This window comes from Ovis aries, chromosome 22 (genome assembly GCF_016772045.2).
Source record: "Ovis aries strain OAR_USU_Benz2616 breed Rambouillet chromosome 22, ARS-UI_Ramb_v3.0, whole genome shotgun sequence".
NCBI lineage: Eukaryota > Metazoa > Chordata > Mammalia > Artiodactyla > Bovidae > Ovis > Ovis aries.
Window position 1 is genome coordinate 42992406 of NC_056075.1, and position 19386 is coordinate 43011791.

Below are 19386 nucleotides of genomic sequence, written 5' to 3' on the forward strand. Positions count from 1 at the left end.
GCAACATGTTTTTAGTTTTGGCCTCCTTGTAGGATCTTAGTTCCCCCACCAGGGATTGAACCTGGTCCACCGCAGTGAAAGCATAGCATCCTAACCTTACAGGACCTCCAGGGAAGTCTCTGCCACATGTTTTAATGAAGTTTTACTGGAACACGGCCATGCCCGCTTGATTTATGTATGGGGTATGTCTGCTTTTGTGCTAGAATAGCAGAGCTGAGTACTTGTGACAGAGACTTTATGGCCTGCAAACCCTAAAATATTTACGATCTAATCCTTTATAAGGATGCCGATCTCTTGTGTAGATTCTCAGAAAGTGCCATGAGACTCTTTTCTGGGAAGGCACTCCCTGGCATCTCCAGGAGTTACTAGTGGGTCCCAAGTGTCAGGATGACTTCACCCCAGCACAGGCGCCCCCATCCCCACCCTGCGGCAGGAGGCAGGGGACACAGAGCTGGCCGCACCTCTACGGACCTGGATCTGGGTACAAGCTGCCCCTCTAGAACAGGCGCCTTCTCCAGGGTGACCAACTGCAGAGAGAGGAGGTGGGGCATGGCGTCTGGGTGGCTGTGAGTCTACCGGAGAAAACCACACGACTAGAAGGATCTCACCACTTGCTTTATTTTTCTCTTCTTCCCAGGTCAGTGAGGCAGCAACATTAATAAAAAGCGAGACGAACTGTGCTCTTGCATGGAGATTCAATAACCCCTCCCACACCAATGCTCCCTGATAATTCTAAGAGCTTTTCATCAAATGGAGTCTAATCTGGATGGCCCAGCATCCCACATACCAAAAATAACTGCCAGGGTGATGTCAGGCCAGCTTAGGAGTGCTCCTTTCCAGGAAAGGAGGACTATATTGAACAGGGAGGGCTGGCGGTCAGCCTCTTCTGCTCTTTTCAAGTCCCAGCAGGTCAGAGAGCCAGGCTAACTGCTCTGGTTCCTTAGGGAGGCTGGCACCTCCTTCTGTCCCTATTTAGGCAGCCCCCGACTGCAGCAGCAGGAAGTTTTGGGGGTTCTCTGTGGGCCCCACTGCACACCACTCGACCCAATGCACGCCTGCTGCCCACGTTCGCTCTTTAATTATTTCAGCCTTTCTCTCCTTTTATGAGCATGATCCTTTGTTGAAAGGGGAACTAAGCTAAATCAAGAGGCAGACTGATGCTCACTTGGTAATGTCTCTATTGTCAACAGAGTGCAGGATTCATCTGTAGCAGCTCGGAATGCCCTGGGGCCAGAGAGAGTGGGTTCTTAGAAAGCTTGTGAGCATCTCAGCTGGTAACATTTGGGACAGCAGAGCCCTGGGAATGCTGCCGCTTTCACTGAGCAAATTGTAAATGCACCAGGAATTCTTACTGTCACGCAAACAGGAGAAGCACCGGTTTCCTTTCCTGTACAGCCCGGAGACCCTCAAAAGGAAAGCTCCTCCCTCTCTCTCTCTCAGAGTCCCAGGTTGGCTTGTTGAATTATTTCACCTCTACCAGCCTTCCTCTGCTGCTTTGCCCAAGTTATTTGGATAAATGGGAACAAAGAAACTATCCTAAGTCCCCTGCTGGGGGCCAGCCTTGCAGTGCACACATACTCCCAGGCCTTCATGAGTTACAGAGAAAACAACAAGGAGTGAGTCCTCTATGGAGCTACAACCAAGATGGTTTAATTTGCAGGGGTCCAGGGCATGACTCAAGAGTTGGGAGGTCACCCGCGCTGTCGTCTCTTCCGCCCCCGCAGCTTCAACCGCCTGGCTGGCAGGCTGACGGGCTGCTTTCCGAACTTCTCCATGATCTCTCTGATCCTGGCCAGGTTGGTTTTGCTGAGCGTGAAGTCGCACTGCGTGGCCCCCATGTCATAGCCGACCATGCAGTTCTTAGTGGACGAGGTGAAACCTTCTGCCTTGGCTGTGACTACATACTCTCCAGGGTTGAGGAGGCGCCAGTAATCCCCATCGCTGGCTGTGTAAAGAAAACAGGAGAATTGAGAGCAGTCCCTTTCTAACACAGATACCAACCAGCCCTGTTATTCCAAGACCAGTCTGCTGGCCAGGGAGAGGCTTGGAGGCAGGCAGTGTGGAATTCGAGCCCCGGCAGATGCAAATTCTTAGTACGTTTTGGACGCCGAGATGTTTTCCTTTTGGGACGTTACCTTAATGGTTTTAACAGGAAGGGGACTGGGGTGTAGGCTCCCTGCAGTGTTAATACGCATGAGCAGAGATGGAGACATGATCGCTAACATTCCTTTCTGACAATACACACCATTCATTATGAACTTGAACTTCTAAACCGTATGCCCTTGCCACAGAATGCCACCTTGAAAAGCCATCTGCGCCTGGTTTCCTGGCTTCCCTTAGCACGGCTATAAACATAGAAGAGTAGTATGAGGGCGGGGCTCTCCACTTCTGAAAAAGAAGGAAGAGGCTACAGAGGACTTGGGCAAAGTGACCTGGAAGGAGGTCCCAGATGTCTGCACCTCATTCCATGGTCTTCCACAAAGAAGTGGAGCTTCAGGGGCAGGTACACGTTGCAGGCAGTGTCCCCTGCCTCCTCCCCAGCACCCGCGCAGTGACACCATTGATCAGGCATCCAACAGGGATCTAACTGGACCCATATCCATCCTCAGCTCAAGGCTAGATTCTTGTTGAATAAAGCAGGATCTGAGGCCAAGGCCACTCCTCCCCAGGGAACCCACACCTGCTGAGATCACTAGGACCCCTGACATTAAGGAGGCTTTGCAATAGAAAGTTCAGTTCAGTTTAGTTGCTCAGTTGTGTCCAACTCTGCAACCCCATGGACTGCAGCACACCAGGGTTCCCTGTCCATCACCAACTCCCAAAGCCTGCTCAAACTCATGTCCATCGAGTTGGTGATGCCATCCAACCAACCATCTCATCCTCTGTCATCCCCTTCTCCTCCTGCCTTCAGTCTTTCCCAGCATCAGGGTATTTTCCAGTGAGTCAGTTCTTTGCATGGGGTGGCCAAAGTATTGGAGCTTCAGCTCCAGTCCTTCCAGTGAATATTCAGGGCTGATTTCCCTGAGGCTTGACCAGTTGGATCTCCTTGCAGTTTCAAGGGACTCTCAAGAGTCTTCTCCAACATCACAGTTCAAAAGCATCAATTCTTTGGTGCTCAGCTTTCTTTATGGTCCAACTCTCACATCCATACATGACTACTGGAAAAGCCATAGCTTTGACTGCTGCTGCTGCTGCTAAGTCACTTCAGTCGTGTCCGACAGACCAAAAAGGAAATGTCAATCCTGACGCAGCACACAGAAGGATGAGACAGGTGCCAGTCCCCAACACTGACCCAGTCAAGCTCCGTGGTAAGCTGTGTGACAACCTCCATTTCTACAGGAGTACCTGGACGCCCAGGGAAGTGTCACATCTGCACAAGGTCACACAGCTAATGCTCTGCTGGTCTCAGGGCCAGGCTTGTTCTCTCTCTCAAGACAATCTGTCCTGTCCGGTCTAAAGAGAAAGGGCTATGTAGGCCTGGGCAAAGTTTACTCATCTGAACAAGTCCAGAAGTCCTCTAATGGATGGACGAGAACTCTCTGTGTGAGTGAATATGTATCTTACACACACATAACACTCTAAAGCACCACATTTAAACTGACATCACAAATCTCTGTTTATCTGAGAGGTCCCATGCAATATGTGCAGTAAGCTCACGAAAGCACAGGATGTTGTGAAAAATGAAAGATGCAGGCAGTTGTTCACCACACGCTCGCAGAGTCCGCTACCTGGTAAACAGGCCTCAACGTGAGAGCCCTGGGCATATAACACAGGAGGGCAGCTCCCTGTCTTTCTCAGCACCTGCATCTTTCTCCAGTGAAAATGCAAGGTTCTCAACTACATAAAATGCCGCTTCATGGTTTTTCAGAGACCAAGAGCCGCATCTGGCCGTCTTTGTCCAGTTAATCAGATGGCCCCGACCTCCTGGGCAGGGCAGGCATCCCCTGAGACATTCCTCCAAGCTCTCAGCTCCCAGACATACCCACCGGGGGAGCCTCTGCTCCTCTAGATCTCATGACCTGAGTGTGAGTAGCTTCCCTGTCCCGTCCTGGCCCTGTGCTGGGCCCTGGGCTCCATACGACCTGTGCTTCCTCTTTCTCACTTAACCCTGGGTTTCAATAGTGCATCCTCCAAGCACGCCAGCTGGATTGAGCAGGATGAAGACAAACAGTCATGCAAACATGAACCCAAATGTCTTATTCCTGTGAGAAGTTGAACACCGTACGTCTCAACTACTGTGGGTGCTTTCTCCCCACAAATGCAGTGGTGGATTAGTTAAGGTCAGGAACCAGCCTCCTGCCAATGGCTGCCTACCCTGATGGAGGCCCCTGGAGGTGAGACCTCTCAGTAGGAGTGTCCACCTCAAGGACACACGGGAGGTCAGTTTGAAAGCCCCCAAGGAAGGGGCAGCCCAGGTTCTCACCAAGGGAGGTGCCCAGGGAGCCAGAGGAGTGAAAGCAATCCATAAATAATACATGCTTGTCAGCACTACTAATTCAGATTTATAAGATGGCTGTGGAATTCTTTTTCTCCCAGCAACAGCAGAAAGCTCCCTCCTCACACCCTCCTCAATCCACCTGTCTTTGGTGTGCCAGCCTTCTTATTGTGATGCCCTGCCAGGTGTGTGCTCGGGGGCTGCATTCTGTGGGGCTGCATGGGGAGGCTGGCACCCAGCTGGCACTGCCCGGCGTGGGTGGATGGAAGGGACAAGCCAGGTCCTAACGGAGGGCCATTCATTAGCAGGTTGTGTTAGTGTGTCCTGAACAAAAGACAGTCCCATGGCATTCTGAGCCAGATGTTGGGCCAGCACATTTGCCTGCATTTAGAAAGCATTCTTAGCAACTTCACTCCCTGTGGAATTCCATTTCATACACCTGCTTATTTTATGCAAAATCCCTCCTGGAATAAAACCTGTCAGATCACATAAGCCTCAGACAGATTCAGAGCTTATGTGATGCACGGGAGGACCCTGAAACCAACACGATGAAGAACCGTCCGTGACACACGGGATTCCTCTGTAATGAGAAGGTGCTGGGAGATTATTTTGGGGGAATAAAGGGAGGGTGAGCAGAGTTTCCTATTAGTTCATCGAAACTCTCCTTGATGACAGGGGCTTGAAATTCCGAGCTCATCAGGCAGAGTTCTCTCTGCTGTCTTGGGGGGCCCTGCAGACATTTTATCTCCCACTCTGTTTAAAACTCTCCTTTTCTCACATTGCCTACAAGGCACTAATGGTCCAAGGAATGTTTCAGGCTCTTTAATGAATCACTTTTTTATAGAAGCTCATTAATAATGTTTAAAGGACAAGTCCTGGGCAGAACCAGATTACACAGCCCATTTGATCCATAAGGAACACCCATCCTTTGCATGTCTGACCCATGATGAATTTACAATCTGCATCTGTTGAGTGACTGAATGAATGGACCAGTGTGTGCCCGTCTATGTGGGGCTCAGTTCAGTCCAGTTCAGTTCAGTGGGGCTCCTACGTACCAAATGCCATGCAACCCAGTGTGTGGCCTCGTGGTCAGTAGCTATAAGATCCTGGGGGACAAGTGGTGGGATGCTCAGGAAATAACGGCTGAGTGAAGAAACAGGTTAACTACCTTGAGAGAAGGTGATTCGGGGCATCACACCGTAGACCACTGATTCATGGCATTTCAGATGCATGTCACCCGTTGACACCATAATTGTCCTTCTCTGTCAGGCACGTGAGTGGGCAGCCTGGCATCAAGGAACACCTGGGCCAGGGTGACACTCTTTACATGTATTGAATCCCAGCCTCTCCCTGCCCAGAGCCTCTGCTTCCTTGCAGGTCAAATGGGGTCATTTCAGGGAGGACAGTGTCTCCATGAATGGGATCAGCTAGTGGGGAAAAGGCCCCTTCTCTCCTTCAGGAGGAGCAGCATGGACAAGGGAAGGGCCCGCCATGGAGAGTCTCAACCCCCGGCTCAGTCCCAGTTTAGCCTCTCGCTGTGTGTCTGGGAAACGCTGTGTCATGACCGGGGCAACTGGCTGCCTGGGCCCAGGGCAAACTCCCAGACCCCAGGCACAGGCCAGGCCCAACTGGTGTCAAGTCTCACTTCTCCCAGTTCAAGGGCGTTTGCGACTGAAGAAGTCTTTTTTTTTTTTTTTTTTTAATGATAATCATGATTTCCTTCCTCTTGCTGATGGTGCATCCGTTCCCTACACCTGGGCAGGACCTGCCCTGGGTTCAGTGATGCCGCCCCATCCCCTACCTTCCCAATGGCCCACATCCTACCACCCAGGACCTGTGAATTGATCTTATTTGGAAAAGCGGTTTTTGCAGATGTAATTCAGGCTCTTGGGATGAGATCAGCCTGGATTACACGAATGGGTCCTAAATCCAACAATCTGTCCTCAGAAGAGACAGAAGAGGAGGAGCCAGGAGGAGACGGAGGCAGAGACTGGAGTGACGCAGCCAAGGATGCGCAGGATTACCCAAAGCCACCAGGAGCTGGAAGAGCTGCGGGGGACGCTCCCAAGGCTCCAGGGAAGCACAGCCCCGCCGACACCAGGACTGCAGACTCCTGGCCTCCATAACAGAGAGAGAATACATTTCTGTTTCTTTCAGCCTCACCATTTGTCATGGCAACCACAGGAAGCCGATGCAGGACCCAGTGCCCTGCTCACTGCCGCTGACAGCAAAGCGTCTGCCTTGCAGACTCAGCGCCCTCTAAAGTCGCCCCCACCCCCTACAAAAACCTCTGTGTTGGGCCCGCCATCTCCAGCAGAACTCTTGCTGACAATCTAACTTAGGCATCCAAGCAATTTTGTCACTGCCTCGTGGCGCCAATGTCATCCATCAAAAGTCAAGGTCTCTGTTTCACATTTCCCCCTGAACACACCAAGCGCCATCCCAGGTGATAGGAATCCTCGGGCACAAGGGAAAGCCTGGGCGTGTTTTCGCCTCACTTTCTGATCAGCAGAGAAGGCAGCCGGTGGGCAGGTGCCTGGTGTCTGCAGGCTGCCCTCCCGCCAGCTCGGGAACTCTGGAACCAGCAGGGACATGGCACGCAGCTGTTCACACACCTCAACCCAAGCCCCACCAGCCTCCTGAACCTTTAGTGGGTCCTCCAGCCTCTCGGAGCATCTGGCTTCCGCCTGAATAAGGGACAGAGAGAAGGCAGAAAGCATAGGCTGAACACCTGGCTTCCAGGGTCTCCCATGGAAAGTTGGAGGAAAGAGAAGATAAGATAGAGCAGAGGAGGAAGTTTCTGGACCTCACCTTGTGGTTCTAACTCAAGTCAAATGCTTCAAGAATATGAGTATTTCCTCCTGAGAAACAGTTCACAGACATTCGCAGTTACCTGTTCGGATGTCATGGTTAACGCCTTCCACGGAGATTACAGCATTTGGAATTCCTTTTCCGTGCAAATCCCTCACCAGGCCTTTGATGCCCCGATGGACCTGCTCGGTGAACATGAAGGGAAACAGCGGGGCTCAGAGACCATCCAGAACAGTGAATGGACCTATAAACCTACTGCCAGCCCAGGGCTACCCAGAACTCCCCCTCAGAGCCACATCTGGCTTGAAAGCTCCCCAACTCTGTGTGGATTTGGTGTGTAAACTTCTGTATTCCTTTCAGGTCCATCTACTAGAAAGTCTCCCACTGGAGTTAAAAATGTTCCAGAGGTTGAGAAAATATTAGGATCTGAGATGGTTCATAAAAACCACATCCCATAAAAATGGAATTTAATTTTTACAGGCACATTTATTTTGACTTTCCTGGACTCTACAAACTTAAGAAATAGATTCTAAGAATCAAACAGGAGAGGAAAGACTCAAAGAGGCTCCTGTAAAGTACAGTTCAGTCCCCAGGGCCCTTCTGTTGATGAGCTGAGTCATGTGACACACACTGATTGGGTTTCCCCATCTGAAGATTCAAAGTGACATACCATCACTTCCAATGACACTTTTTACACATACTGTTATGCCTGGGCATTTTATTCATAGGAGGGTCTTTGGCTAAACTGGGATCATCATGTTAGAATAACTACAGTCTTCTTTCTCTGTGTATATAAAATGAAAAAGAGCCTTCCCCCGCAGAATTCCAGAGTGGGGATGTAAAGTGACCACATGGCGTCCTAAGAAGGGAGAACAGGTTCACAGCCTTCTCCACCAGGAAAGTGCACTATGGGCTGCACCGACCCTCCAGAACCCTCACGGATCAGACGTGGATGCTATCGCTATAACCTGGTGCCAACCTCTGCCACCATGTGGAGGTGCAGGTATCAGGAAGCTGGCGGCCCAAGCCCTTGGCTAAGATGCTTCTTCTGACTCATCTACAGCCACCTATGGAAGAAGGGCAACCTCCCAATACAGCCTCAGAATCTTACTTCCTAATGAATGGGAGTCGTGGTAGAATCATCTGAAGTTCAACATTCATTTTTATCTCTCTGGTTTCTGTGAGTCTATTACTTAGTGGGGAATGGATGTTACTTGGAGAAGGAAATGGCAACCCACTCCAGTACTCTTGCCTGGAGAATCCCATGGAGGGAGACGCCTGGTAGGCTACAGTCCATGGGGTCGCAAAGAGTTGGACACGACTGAGTGACTTTACTGGCTAGTTTTAGTACCAAACGAAAGCCAGTTTGCCCAACACTATGAGACAGGTGTGTCATTGAGAACAGAAGAAAAGAAAGGTGTGGGAAGGTCCTAGCATACACGGCAAGGCTTCCTCACTGGCCACAAGCAGATGCTCACCAGCTCCAAGCAGAAACTAGCTGGCACGATTTAGAACTGTTCCCAGGTGGCACCCGGCTACCTGCAGCAGTTAGTCCTCAGCCTCTGAGCTGATGTTATGGGTTGAAGTGTGTCCCCCACAAATCCGTATGTTGAAGTCCCCACCCCACCAGTACCTTAGAAGGTGACTGCCTTTGGAGATAGCATCTTTAAAGAATTGATGATGCCAGAAGAGTGGGCTTTATCGTCTGACTGATGTCTTTAAAAGAGGAAGAAACCTGGACACAGGGACACCAGGAGTGTGCACACGCAGAGTAAAGAGCATGTGAGGACAGCTAGAGGGTGGCCATCTGCAAGCCAAGAAGATAGGCTTCGGAATGAAACCGACCTGCTGACACACTCATTTTGGACTTCCAGCCTTCTCCTGTTTCCCAGCCTGTATGTTTCATTATGTTAGACCTAGCAGATGAATACAGGAAGCCTGGGCATGCTGGCTGGACACAAATCACCCCTTCCAACGGAGCGGCGATCTGGACTCTCACTCACCAAGAACCAGCGGGAGCGACTGACACTGACACAGAGCTCAGAGACAACAGCTTCTTCTGACACTGTAGTCACCAGCCCAGGATGATGGTACTAATTTTGATCTCAGGCTTTTGGCCATCTCGAGGGCTTCGCCCCCCTAGTGAGCCCCCATCCCTGCCAAGTGCCCACGTCATACCTGCTCCATGAACACGATCAAGGATTCCCGATTATTCTCCCACTCCTCGGGCAGCTCACTCTCGTGTGGATATTTATCACAGCCCACGTAGATGGACAGCTCGAAGCAGTTTGTGTGAAGGTAGCTGAAATCGTTGAGACCTGCCAAGCCAACCAAGTACATTTTAGCTTCACGGTGCTCAGAGGGGCATGAGAGACAGCAAGAATGTTCAAGCACATGACTCCGAGGACTTCATTTGAACAAGGAGGCATCAAGTATCTTCTCTACACAAAATATTAATTAGAGCAACTGCTGGGGAAAGGAAAGGGGGCAGGGCAGGTGTTGAGAGAGAGACAAGGTGCAGCTGGAACAGTTTATGGGGAAGACAGGCATTCGCAGAACATCTCTGAGAAAAGGGGGACTGAAAGAAGTGTCTTCTAGATAAAATCATTTTCATTTTATTGAACTCAGTTTAATACTATTTTTAGGATAGCGGTATCACTTCTTTTTCTCGTTTAACTTTGTTGTGATCATTTTATTTCTTCATTTTTGGCTGTGCTGGATCTTTGTTGCTGTGCGGCTTTTCTCCAGTTGAGCGAACAGGCGCTCCTCTCCAGGTGTGACGTGCGGGCTTCTCTCGTTGCCGAGCGCAGGCTCTATCCTGTGCCCCACGGGCTTAGCTGCTCCTTGGCAAGTGGGATATTCCTGGATCAGGGATCAGACTCGTGTCTCCTACACTTGCAGACGGATTCTTTACCACTGAGCCATCAGAAAAGCCCCACTTTTTTCATTTTGTTAAATTCTTGTTGTCTCTTTTTCTTTTGTTTCTGTGGCTTTTTGTTTTGCTATTTTTTAAGGTCTCATTAATAATGTAGGTTTTTAGTGTTTAAATTTAGCTCAGTCATTATGCTGCTCTCGCCAACAGCTCTGTAACTGTGGAATGAAACCTGTAGTTGTCGATTCTAACTCATAAACACAGCTATCCATCTCACCGTTTATTGAGTTCCTACAAAAGCCAGAACCTGTCTTCAGCGCTCTGCAGCCAAGCTCACTTACTCTTCATCACAAACCAGCCGAGAGGTAGGTAGCTGTAGCCCAATTTCTCAAGAGAATTGAGGCAGAGAATGGTGCAGGACTGCATTAAGGAATGTATCCAGAATCACACATCTGGACAGAGTTGGGGTTTGAACCCAGGTGTGTGTAATGCCTGCCTAGAACTTGCTTATCACTGCTCAGGGGCTGTAGGACAAACGCCCTCACCACCCGGCTGGAGAGCAGACAGCCTCATGCATCCTGACATGCCTACAACAGGACTTGGTCCCTGCGCTCATTTCTTAGGGCTGCTTTTTATCAAGGATCACACCAACTGAGTGGTCTAAAGCAACAGAAACTTATCCTCTCATAGTTCTAGAGGCTAGAAGCCCAGAATAAAGGTGTTGGCAAGGCCACACTCCCTCCAAAGGCTCTTCCTTGTTTCTTTCAGTTCCCAACAGCCCTTGGTGTTCCTTGGCTTGTGGCCACACCACTCCCAGCTCTGGCTCTCTCTTCACGGGGCCTTCTCAGTGTCTGTGTCTTCTCCTTGTCTACCCCTTACAAAGACATCTGTTGCTGATTTTAGGGTCCATCTGGGTGACCCACGATGACTTCATCTTGAGATCCTTAATGACATCTACAAAGACCCATTTTTCAAATAAGGTCACACACACAAGTTCCAGAAATTAGGAAATGGACATATCTTTTGGGGGCCCCACTCCATGAAAGTACCCATCATTTGCAAAATGAACAAATGAGTGTCAGATGGCATGAAGTTCAGGGCATGTCTACCCAACATTTTCAGTTTGGGGCAGCAGAGTGATTAGCAAGAACACAGTGCTACTGTGTCCCAAGCGACAGCCAGCCAGATTTCCCCCTGCAGAAGGTGCCTCCACCAAGCCTTCCCTGGGTTCTGAGAGTTAAGGCCACAGAGAGCAGGAGTTGGCGGGGCTGGTTCCTCTGTTGACTGGGGGTAAAAGGTCCTCCTGTGCTTCCACCAGCCTCGCCTGTCCCATCTTCCCTCCCTCCTCTGAATGCTCAGTGGAGCATCCTTTAGCACAAAAGTCTATTTAAAAATCATGGCTTTGGGTGTTAAGAGCAATTCTGTATCAACCTGCTGCCTAATGAGTCAAGTCACAAACAAAATGGTGCAAAACATACGGCCTCTCTCTCTCTACCAGATTCCAGCTTTGAACCATTCACGTGTCAGCAGCCATGGACCTTTGATCACATTTGTGATAAAATATGGAAAGTGACAGCGGGGGGATAAGCAAGCTGGAACAATATCAAGTTCATGGACAATCCTTGCAGGGCCTGGTCTGGCTGAAAGAGGTTGGTCAAAATGCCAGGCCAGCTCATTCAGTGGAACCTGAGGTGTGGAATCCCAGACAGTGCAGGGAGGCCTGTGGACCGTGCCCACAGAGCAGCATGACAGGCAGGCCCTCCTGGATCGCAGGACTACTCCAAGCGCGCGCGCGCGCGCGCACACACACACACACACACACACACACACACACACACTTCTCATTATCCCAACCTTCAGACCTTGTTAATTCTAAAATAAATAAATGTGCTATTTAAATCTCTGAGGTGACCTGCCATTTTGCAGTAAGTGCGTGCATGCGTGCATGTTAAGTCACTTTCAGTTCAGTTCAGTTCAGTTCAGTTCAGTCGCTCAGTCATGTCCGACTCTGCAACCCCATGAATTGCAGCACACCAGGCCTCCCTGTCCATTACCAGCTCCCGGAGTTCACTCAGACTCATGTCCATTGAGTCAGGGATGCCATCCAGCCATCTCATCCTCGGTCGTCCCCTTCTCCTCCTGGCCCCAATCCCTCCCAGCATCAGAGTCTTTTCCAATGAGTCAACTCTTTGCATGAAGTGGCCAAAGTACTGGAGTTTCAGCTTTAGCATCATTCCCTCCAAAGAAATCCCAGGACTGATCTCCTTCAGAATGGACTGGTTGGATCTCCTTGCAGTCCAAGGGACTCTCAAGAGCCTTCTCCAACACCACAGTTCAAAAGCATCAATTCTTCGGTGCTCAGCCTTCTTCACAGTCCAACTCTCACATCCATACATGACCACAGGAAAAACCATAGCCTTGACTAGACGGACCTTTGTTGGCAAAGTAATGTCTCTGCTTTTTAATATGCTATCTAGGTTTGTCATAACTTTCCTTCCAAGGAGTAAATGTCTTTTAATTTCATGGCTGCAATCACCATCTGAAGTGATTTTGGAGCCCCCCAAAATAAAGTCTGACAGTTTCCACTGTTTCCCATCTATTTCCCATGAAGTGATGGGACCAGATGCCATGATCTTTGTTTTCTGAATGTTGAGCTTTAAGCCAACTTTTTCACTCTCCACTTTCACTTTCATCAAGAGGCTTTTTAGTTCCTCTTCACCCTAAGTTACTTTACTTGTGTCCAATTCGTTGTGACACTATGAACCATAGCCTGCCTGCAGGCCTCCTCTGTCCGTGGGGATTCTCCAGGCAAGAATACTGGAGTGGGCTGCCATGCCCTCCTCCAGGGGATCTTCTCAACCCAGGGATTAAACCAATGTCTCTGATGTCTCCTCCAATGGCAGGCGCGTTCTTTACCACTTGTACCACCTGGGACGCCCCTTTGCAATAAGTGTGTATCTTCAACAGCACCAGAGGTACTCGAAGAATGGGCAAAATGATGAGAAACCAGAATAACGGTGGAAAGGCCTGAGCCAAGCTATGGTGAACACCGAATTCCAGTCCTTTAGTGAATGCGGTGCAGCGGAGAATCCTGGGTAAGAAATAGCTTTGAAAGTGAAACGTGCTGGCAGAAGGTGTGGGGCGACCCAGATAGCACTTCCCACGCCTCGGGTCCTGGCTGGGGATGGCGAGACCTCCTCTGTGTTCTCCCTGGGCTTCAATACGGGAACCCAGAGCAGCACATTCCTTAGAGTGCCGTGCGCCCAGAGCTGTCACAACATCTGCCTTCCTCGTCGGGGAGAGGACGCCGGACGGCAGCTGACACAAAGAAGGGCTCAGATCTCTTTGGAGCTGAAACACACACAGGGCAAACGATGTGCCTTTTGAGCGGGACTGGACCCTGCTCCCAGCGGCCCACTCCCACTAGCTAAGACCTGTCGGTCACTGCTAATGAGCCAGCAAGACCCGAACACAAAGAAGAAGTGGAGGGGTAGGGGGGTGGGGAAGAAAGGAAATTAGAAATCGCATCTCATTAGTCTACAAAGAAATGAATCTGCAGGCTTCATCACACCGCCTACAGGAAGAATGATTAAAAAGGCTCGAGCCACCACATGGCTCTGCCACAAAAGTCCCCAGCATAATGGAAAACATAATGGATAGAAACAAATCAAATGCTGCCAGTGTGATTAGATAGCAACCGACTTCTCAGAACGGTGCTATTGGCCTGCTGCTGACAAATTCCGCAGTGTCCAAACCTGATTTAGTCACAGTGGCCACAGAAACTAAGCAGAGGCTTCTCATAAAGATTATCGTAGGTTTTTAGGACTAGAACTGAACAAGCAAGCGTGCTTTTCGCTATTAGGATATTTTTCTTGATAGACAGGGCTAGGGGTATTGATAATCGATAGTTAGGGTTTTTTGGTTTTGTTTTTTTTTTTTTTTTACTTTGAACAGAGCAAAGCCATGATGGAGAAAAAAAATAAAACAACTCTGCTTGGTTTGTAACCAAGAAAAAAATGGCAAGCTTTCTGCATGTTTTTTTTTGTTTGTTTTAATGGCCAAGGGAACAAATATGCCTACTTTTTAAACAAAATTTTCCCCCAGAGTAGAAACATACCTGAAAAGTTTGTGAAGGCTGAATCTCTAGCAAAGGAAAAATAATATTAAAGTGAATCAGTAGAGTAAAACCGAACAAGAATGTGCTCATAAAAGAGGCTTCATGGAGAGCACTTTCTTAGAAGAGTGGGGAGAGGAGGAGTGGGAATTTATCACAGTGCTGCTGGCAAGCAAGACGCAGAACACACACCCACCATCTCTGTCATCCTCACAACAGTCCCAGGGGGACCATCAGCATCGTCCTTATCATCGCCATTAACATCAAGCCCATTTTACAAATGGAAAATACGAGGGTCCAGAGAGGTAAAGTCCAGAGTCACACAGCATTTACGTGATGAACTAGGTCCATCTGACATGGAGTAGTTTGACCAACTTTCACAAAGTCAAGAAAATAAGCAATGAGCATTACGTTTGGGGTCTTGCCATCCCAATGCAGAGACCCCCTTAGGGAATGTGATGTCTTCAACCCTCCTCACTCGAGAACTCTAGGCCAGGAGCAGCCCTGACCTAGGAAACAAAGGGCTGACTCTGAAACTTGGACCACGGGGTCCTCTGCTGCTGCGAAAGAATCCCTGAAGTCTCTGCTGGGCTTCCTGTCTTCAGTGGATGCTGGGGACAGGACATCACATTCCCTGCATCACAACAGTGGCACTTTGACCAGATGCCCTGGTGGGACGGTGGGGCGTCCAGTGAACGAGCGATTTGAAAAAGTCTTGAGCATGGGGTCACTGCTCACCCCCTCTGCCCCCCTTCCAAGGGCTGACAGCACAGGGCATCTCCTACCACAGGGATGACTCCAGGTACAGCGCCCTGGCTGCCAAGCACCAGAGTGCTCTCTGACCCTTCGCTGGGTTTGCTTTTCTGGCCAAAAATTCCCCTAAGACTACGCTTACCAACTCTGACCCTGTAACATCCAAACAGCTCGGCGGCTAAGAGTAGACCACAGGGTCAGACAGGTCCCAGTTCTGCTCCTTGGGAGCCTGGACAGATCCCTTTCCCATCTCAAAGCCCCGGTTACCTCTTTCATAACAAGGGAAGTAAGCCACATCCGCTTGAAGACTATTGTGAAGGTGAAAAAGAGTCTAGGCAGAGTGCTTGCACCCTATACATGGTTAATTACAGCAGTTATTCTGCTGAGAACAAGGATAGATGGAGAGCTGGACCACAAGGTCCCCCCCAACCTCCATTCCGCAGTCCACTGTCATTGGGCCCCAAAATGACAGTAGGGCCATCGGAGACTTACTTCCAGCCACAGTGTGCCAGGAAGCCCCATTGACGGTCCCATCCTCCTTCTGGAAGTCTTCCGTGTGGCACACCCTCCTCCTGGCGTCCGTCATGAGGCGGTGAGTGGAGGCGTAGGAGTAGGCCAGCCAGCGGAAGACATGGTCGTCGGGCGTGGGGGTATGCTCCTGGGTCTTCCACAGGGACCTCACCATGTCGTAGGGGTAGGCCACCACCAGCTCGCCCCCCTGCAGGTTGCCACCCAGCACGAAGGGGATTTTTTCCATCCAGGCTATGACTGCCCTGGTCTCCACTGCCACCTGTGAACATTCCCAATTTTAGCACATTTGAGAAATAAAAGCAGAAGGAAACTGCCTTCTCTCCTGAGCTTTCCAAAGAGGGACATAGTTGAAAAAGCAGTCATTTTACGGCATCATCGGAGCAAAATTTAGAATCTCAAAATTTGCCTAGGGAAAACTGGCCACTTTGGAAGTAATGGATTTTTAAAAAGAGAAATCCAGAGAAATTTCTTATTGGAGGACTACTCCAGTTAGTACACAAAGAGGGAATGACAGAATTAAAGCATCAACGTTTGGCAACGTCACTGAATTCATGGGTCAGTCAATGAATTAATGTTCATCAGTGACTCGATGGGCATGAATTTGAGTAAGCTCTGGGAGTTGGTCATGGACAGGGAAGCCTGGCGTGCTGCAGTCCATGGGGTCACAAAGAGTCGGATACAACCGAGTGACTGAACTGAACAGAGAGAGAGAAGCAAACACAATTATTTCCTGATGAAAGAACACACACCTAAAACTCCATCCACCCTGTATGTGAGGAAGCCTCTAGTGCAGGGGTCAGCAGACTTTTTCTATTAAGGGCCAGATAGGAAATAGTTTAGGCTTTGAGGGCACTGAAGTCCTTGTTGCAACTACTCAAGTCTGCCAGTCGCGAATATTCAACTCTACCCCTGGAGCAGTGTGGTACCTTGGACAATTCCCAGATGATGAACACGGCTGTGTTCCAGTAAAACATATACAGGAACAGGCCTGGGCAGCACGAGACCCACGTTACCAACCCCTCCCTAGTCTACGCGGCCGAGTGGTCAGAATCTCACTGCTAATTTATAAGAAACACAGAGAAATATGTTACATTACATCACGAGAATACAGTTAGCACCCAGACAGTAGAAAATGCTAGACGACAATCTAGGTGTTTATATTATAGCTGTTACAAGATAAGCAACAACAGAATTGCAAGAAAAAAGGGAGAAAGTGATAGAGGAGAAAAGTACAGTTTAAAGACAGGTTGAAAGGCTTATAAACTAATCAAAATGAATGGGTTTTAATTAGATCCCAGTTAGACTGTAAGAGAGAGAGATGGAAAATGATTATAGGAGAAATGCAAACACTGATTGGATATTCTATAATATTAAGAAATAGCTTATTTTGATAAGATAATAGTAATTTATGGCTCTAAAAGAGAGTCAGATCTTTTAAGGATACTTAATGAAATATTTACAGATGAAATGACATGACGTCTGGAATTTTATTCAATAGTCTTGGGGAGGAAGAGAAAGTTACTGAATATGTAGATGGAATGTGAATTTATAAGCATTGACGTTGAGATGGGTATATGGATGGGATTCTCTACAGCTCCCTCTCTAGTTTTGTATGCTGAACTTTTTATGATTAAGAAGTTAAGAGAAAAAAAGGACGGAAAGAGGGCTAATGGCAGGGAGGGAAGGAAGGAAGGAAAGAAGAAAGCCAGGAAACAGAAGCTAAAACTGGAAAGCTTGATATGATCAAATACTGATCAATGAATCAAATATTTGTCATAAGTTACTGATAGCTCTGAAGATAATTCCAGTAGAAAAAAAAAAACCCTAATAATGGAAAAGAAATAAACATCAGAAATGGTCTAACTTTGCTGTATAGCAAATTGATTAAGGAATGAAAGTAACCTGAAGGATTCGTTAAGCTTTGCTTTTGTTCCTAAACACATCAGGGCCTTGGGTTGGATGAAGCAGAGCATTCAGCTCACAATGCAGGATCATTATGGATCCATGCTTCATCCTCTTCTCTCATATTTTGATACAATAAACACCTGTGAACCTACCATCCATCCCAATGGTCAGCTTTTATTGACCGTTTCTGCACACATCTGATACCTTCTGTCCCATCCTCCTGCTTCTCACTCAGAGGTAACCACTACACCCTAAACAATATGATTCTGAGTCTCTTTTGTTTAACTCCATACATGTATGCATAAGGGTTTGATCCCTAGGTCAGGGAAGATTCCCTGGAGGAGAAATGGCAACCTGTTCCAGTATTCTTACCTGGGAAATCCTATGGACAGAGGAGCCTGGTGGGCTACAGTCCATGGGGTCGCAAAGAGCTGGACATGACTGAATGACTGAAAACGCATGCACATATGCCTAAGTGTGTATCACTTGGCTTTATTTTCTTTTGATCTAAAAAAAGGGTGGGTAACACACTATTGTCTTCTGTAAATTTTTCCTCTTATGTTTGTAAGACGAATCTGCGTTTCATAAAGCTATATTGTTCAGTCTTTTTCACTTCAATATGAAGATTTCATCATTTATCTGTTCTTGTTATGATGGGCATGTAGAAAATTTTCCATTTTTGCTATGGTGAACAGCGTTGCTTTTAACTTGCACTGCCTTCTGGTGGGCTGTGCTAAGGTGCTTAATCGCTCAGTGCTAAGGTGCTTAATCGCTCAGTCAAGTCTGACTCTTTGTGACCCATGGACTGCTCTGTCCACGGGGATTCTCCAGGTAAGAATATTGGAGTGGGTTGCCATGCCCTCCTCCAAGGGATCTTCCCAACGCAAGGATCGAATCCAGCTCTCCTATACCTGTGGTGAAATTTATCTTGCCTAAATCGCTAGAAATATAGCTGCAGTCACAGATATATACATATTTCACTTTACACAATAATCAAGTCATTTTCAAAGTTACTGTGCTAATTTCAGCTCTCACAATGAGTAAGAGATCCACTGTCCCATATCCTCCCCAAGGCTTGGCTACTGTTAATTTTCCCAATCAATGGATGTCGAATGTTCTCTAACCTGCACTCCCTTAGCACTAGGAACACCGAGCATCCTTCCTTGTTTTCTGACCATATATTTCCTCCTCCATGAATTGCCTCTGTGTATCTTTTACCCATTTTTCTCTTGGTTCTATTTTTCTCATTTGTTTTTCTTTATTCTTTTAAAAATTCGAGTTCTTTTCCAATGAAATAACTTTCAAATAACACTTCAGTTTTTAACCTGCCCTTATGATAGTTTTGAAAGTCTTCTGATGAATGGGCTTTCTTATTTTGATGTAGTTGAATTTACCAATCTTTTCTGATAAATGCCATTTAAAACTGTTCTCCTCACCCTGAGGAATCATTGTAAATGCTGTTAAATTTTATCAAATGCTTCTTTCTGCAGACAAATTATTGGTTTTTTTCTATCATGTCAATGATTTCTGCTCTTTTTAATCAAAATCTTTCTACATTTTTGGGGGCTTCTTCTGTTGTCCTTTTGCTTACTTCTTAAATTAGTTGATGCTCAATCTTTCTTCTTTTGACATGTAATCATTCAAAGGTATAAATTCCTGAAAGCATTTTTTGCTGTACTCCACCAATTTTGAAGCTCCAATACTTTGGCCACCTGATGCAAACAGCTGACTCAATGGAAAAGACCCTGATGCTGGGAAAGATTGAAGGCTAAAGGACAAGAGGGCAGCAGAGGATGAGATGGTTGGATGGCGTCACCAACTCAATGGATACGAGTCTGAGCAAACTCCAGGAGATGGTGAAGGACAGGGAAGACTGGCATGCTGCTGTCCACGGGGTTGCAAAGAGTCAGACATGACTGAGAGAATGAACAACCACCACCAATTTTTATATTTAGTGTTCTCATT

At 48.0% G+C, this 19386-nt stretch overlaps 1 protein-coding gene across 2 annotated transcripts in view; it reads right to left on the reverse strand.

The window, feature by feature from the left end:
• Positions 1–597: 597 nt before the first annotated feature.
• The window catches only part of CPXM2 (carboxypeptidase X, M14 family member 2), a 135754-nt gene continuing 116965 nt past the window's right edge, over positions 598–19386 (reverse strand). For both annotated transcript variants that reach the window (XM_060404573.1, XM_004020358.6), the window contains 4 exons: positions 15478–15775; positions 9425–9564; positions 7329–7428; positions 598–1945 (listed from right to left, as the gene is read on the reverse strand). In XM_060404573.1, the coding sequence (XP_060260556.1) occupies positions 1692–1945; positions 7329–7428; positions 9425–9564; positions 15478–15775 (792 nt within the window). In that variant the 3' untranslated portion in view covers positions 598–1691. The remainder of the gene's footprint in view (positions 1946–7328; positions 7429–9424; positions 9565–15477; positions 15776–19386) is intronic.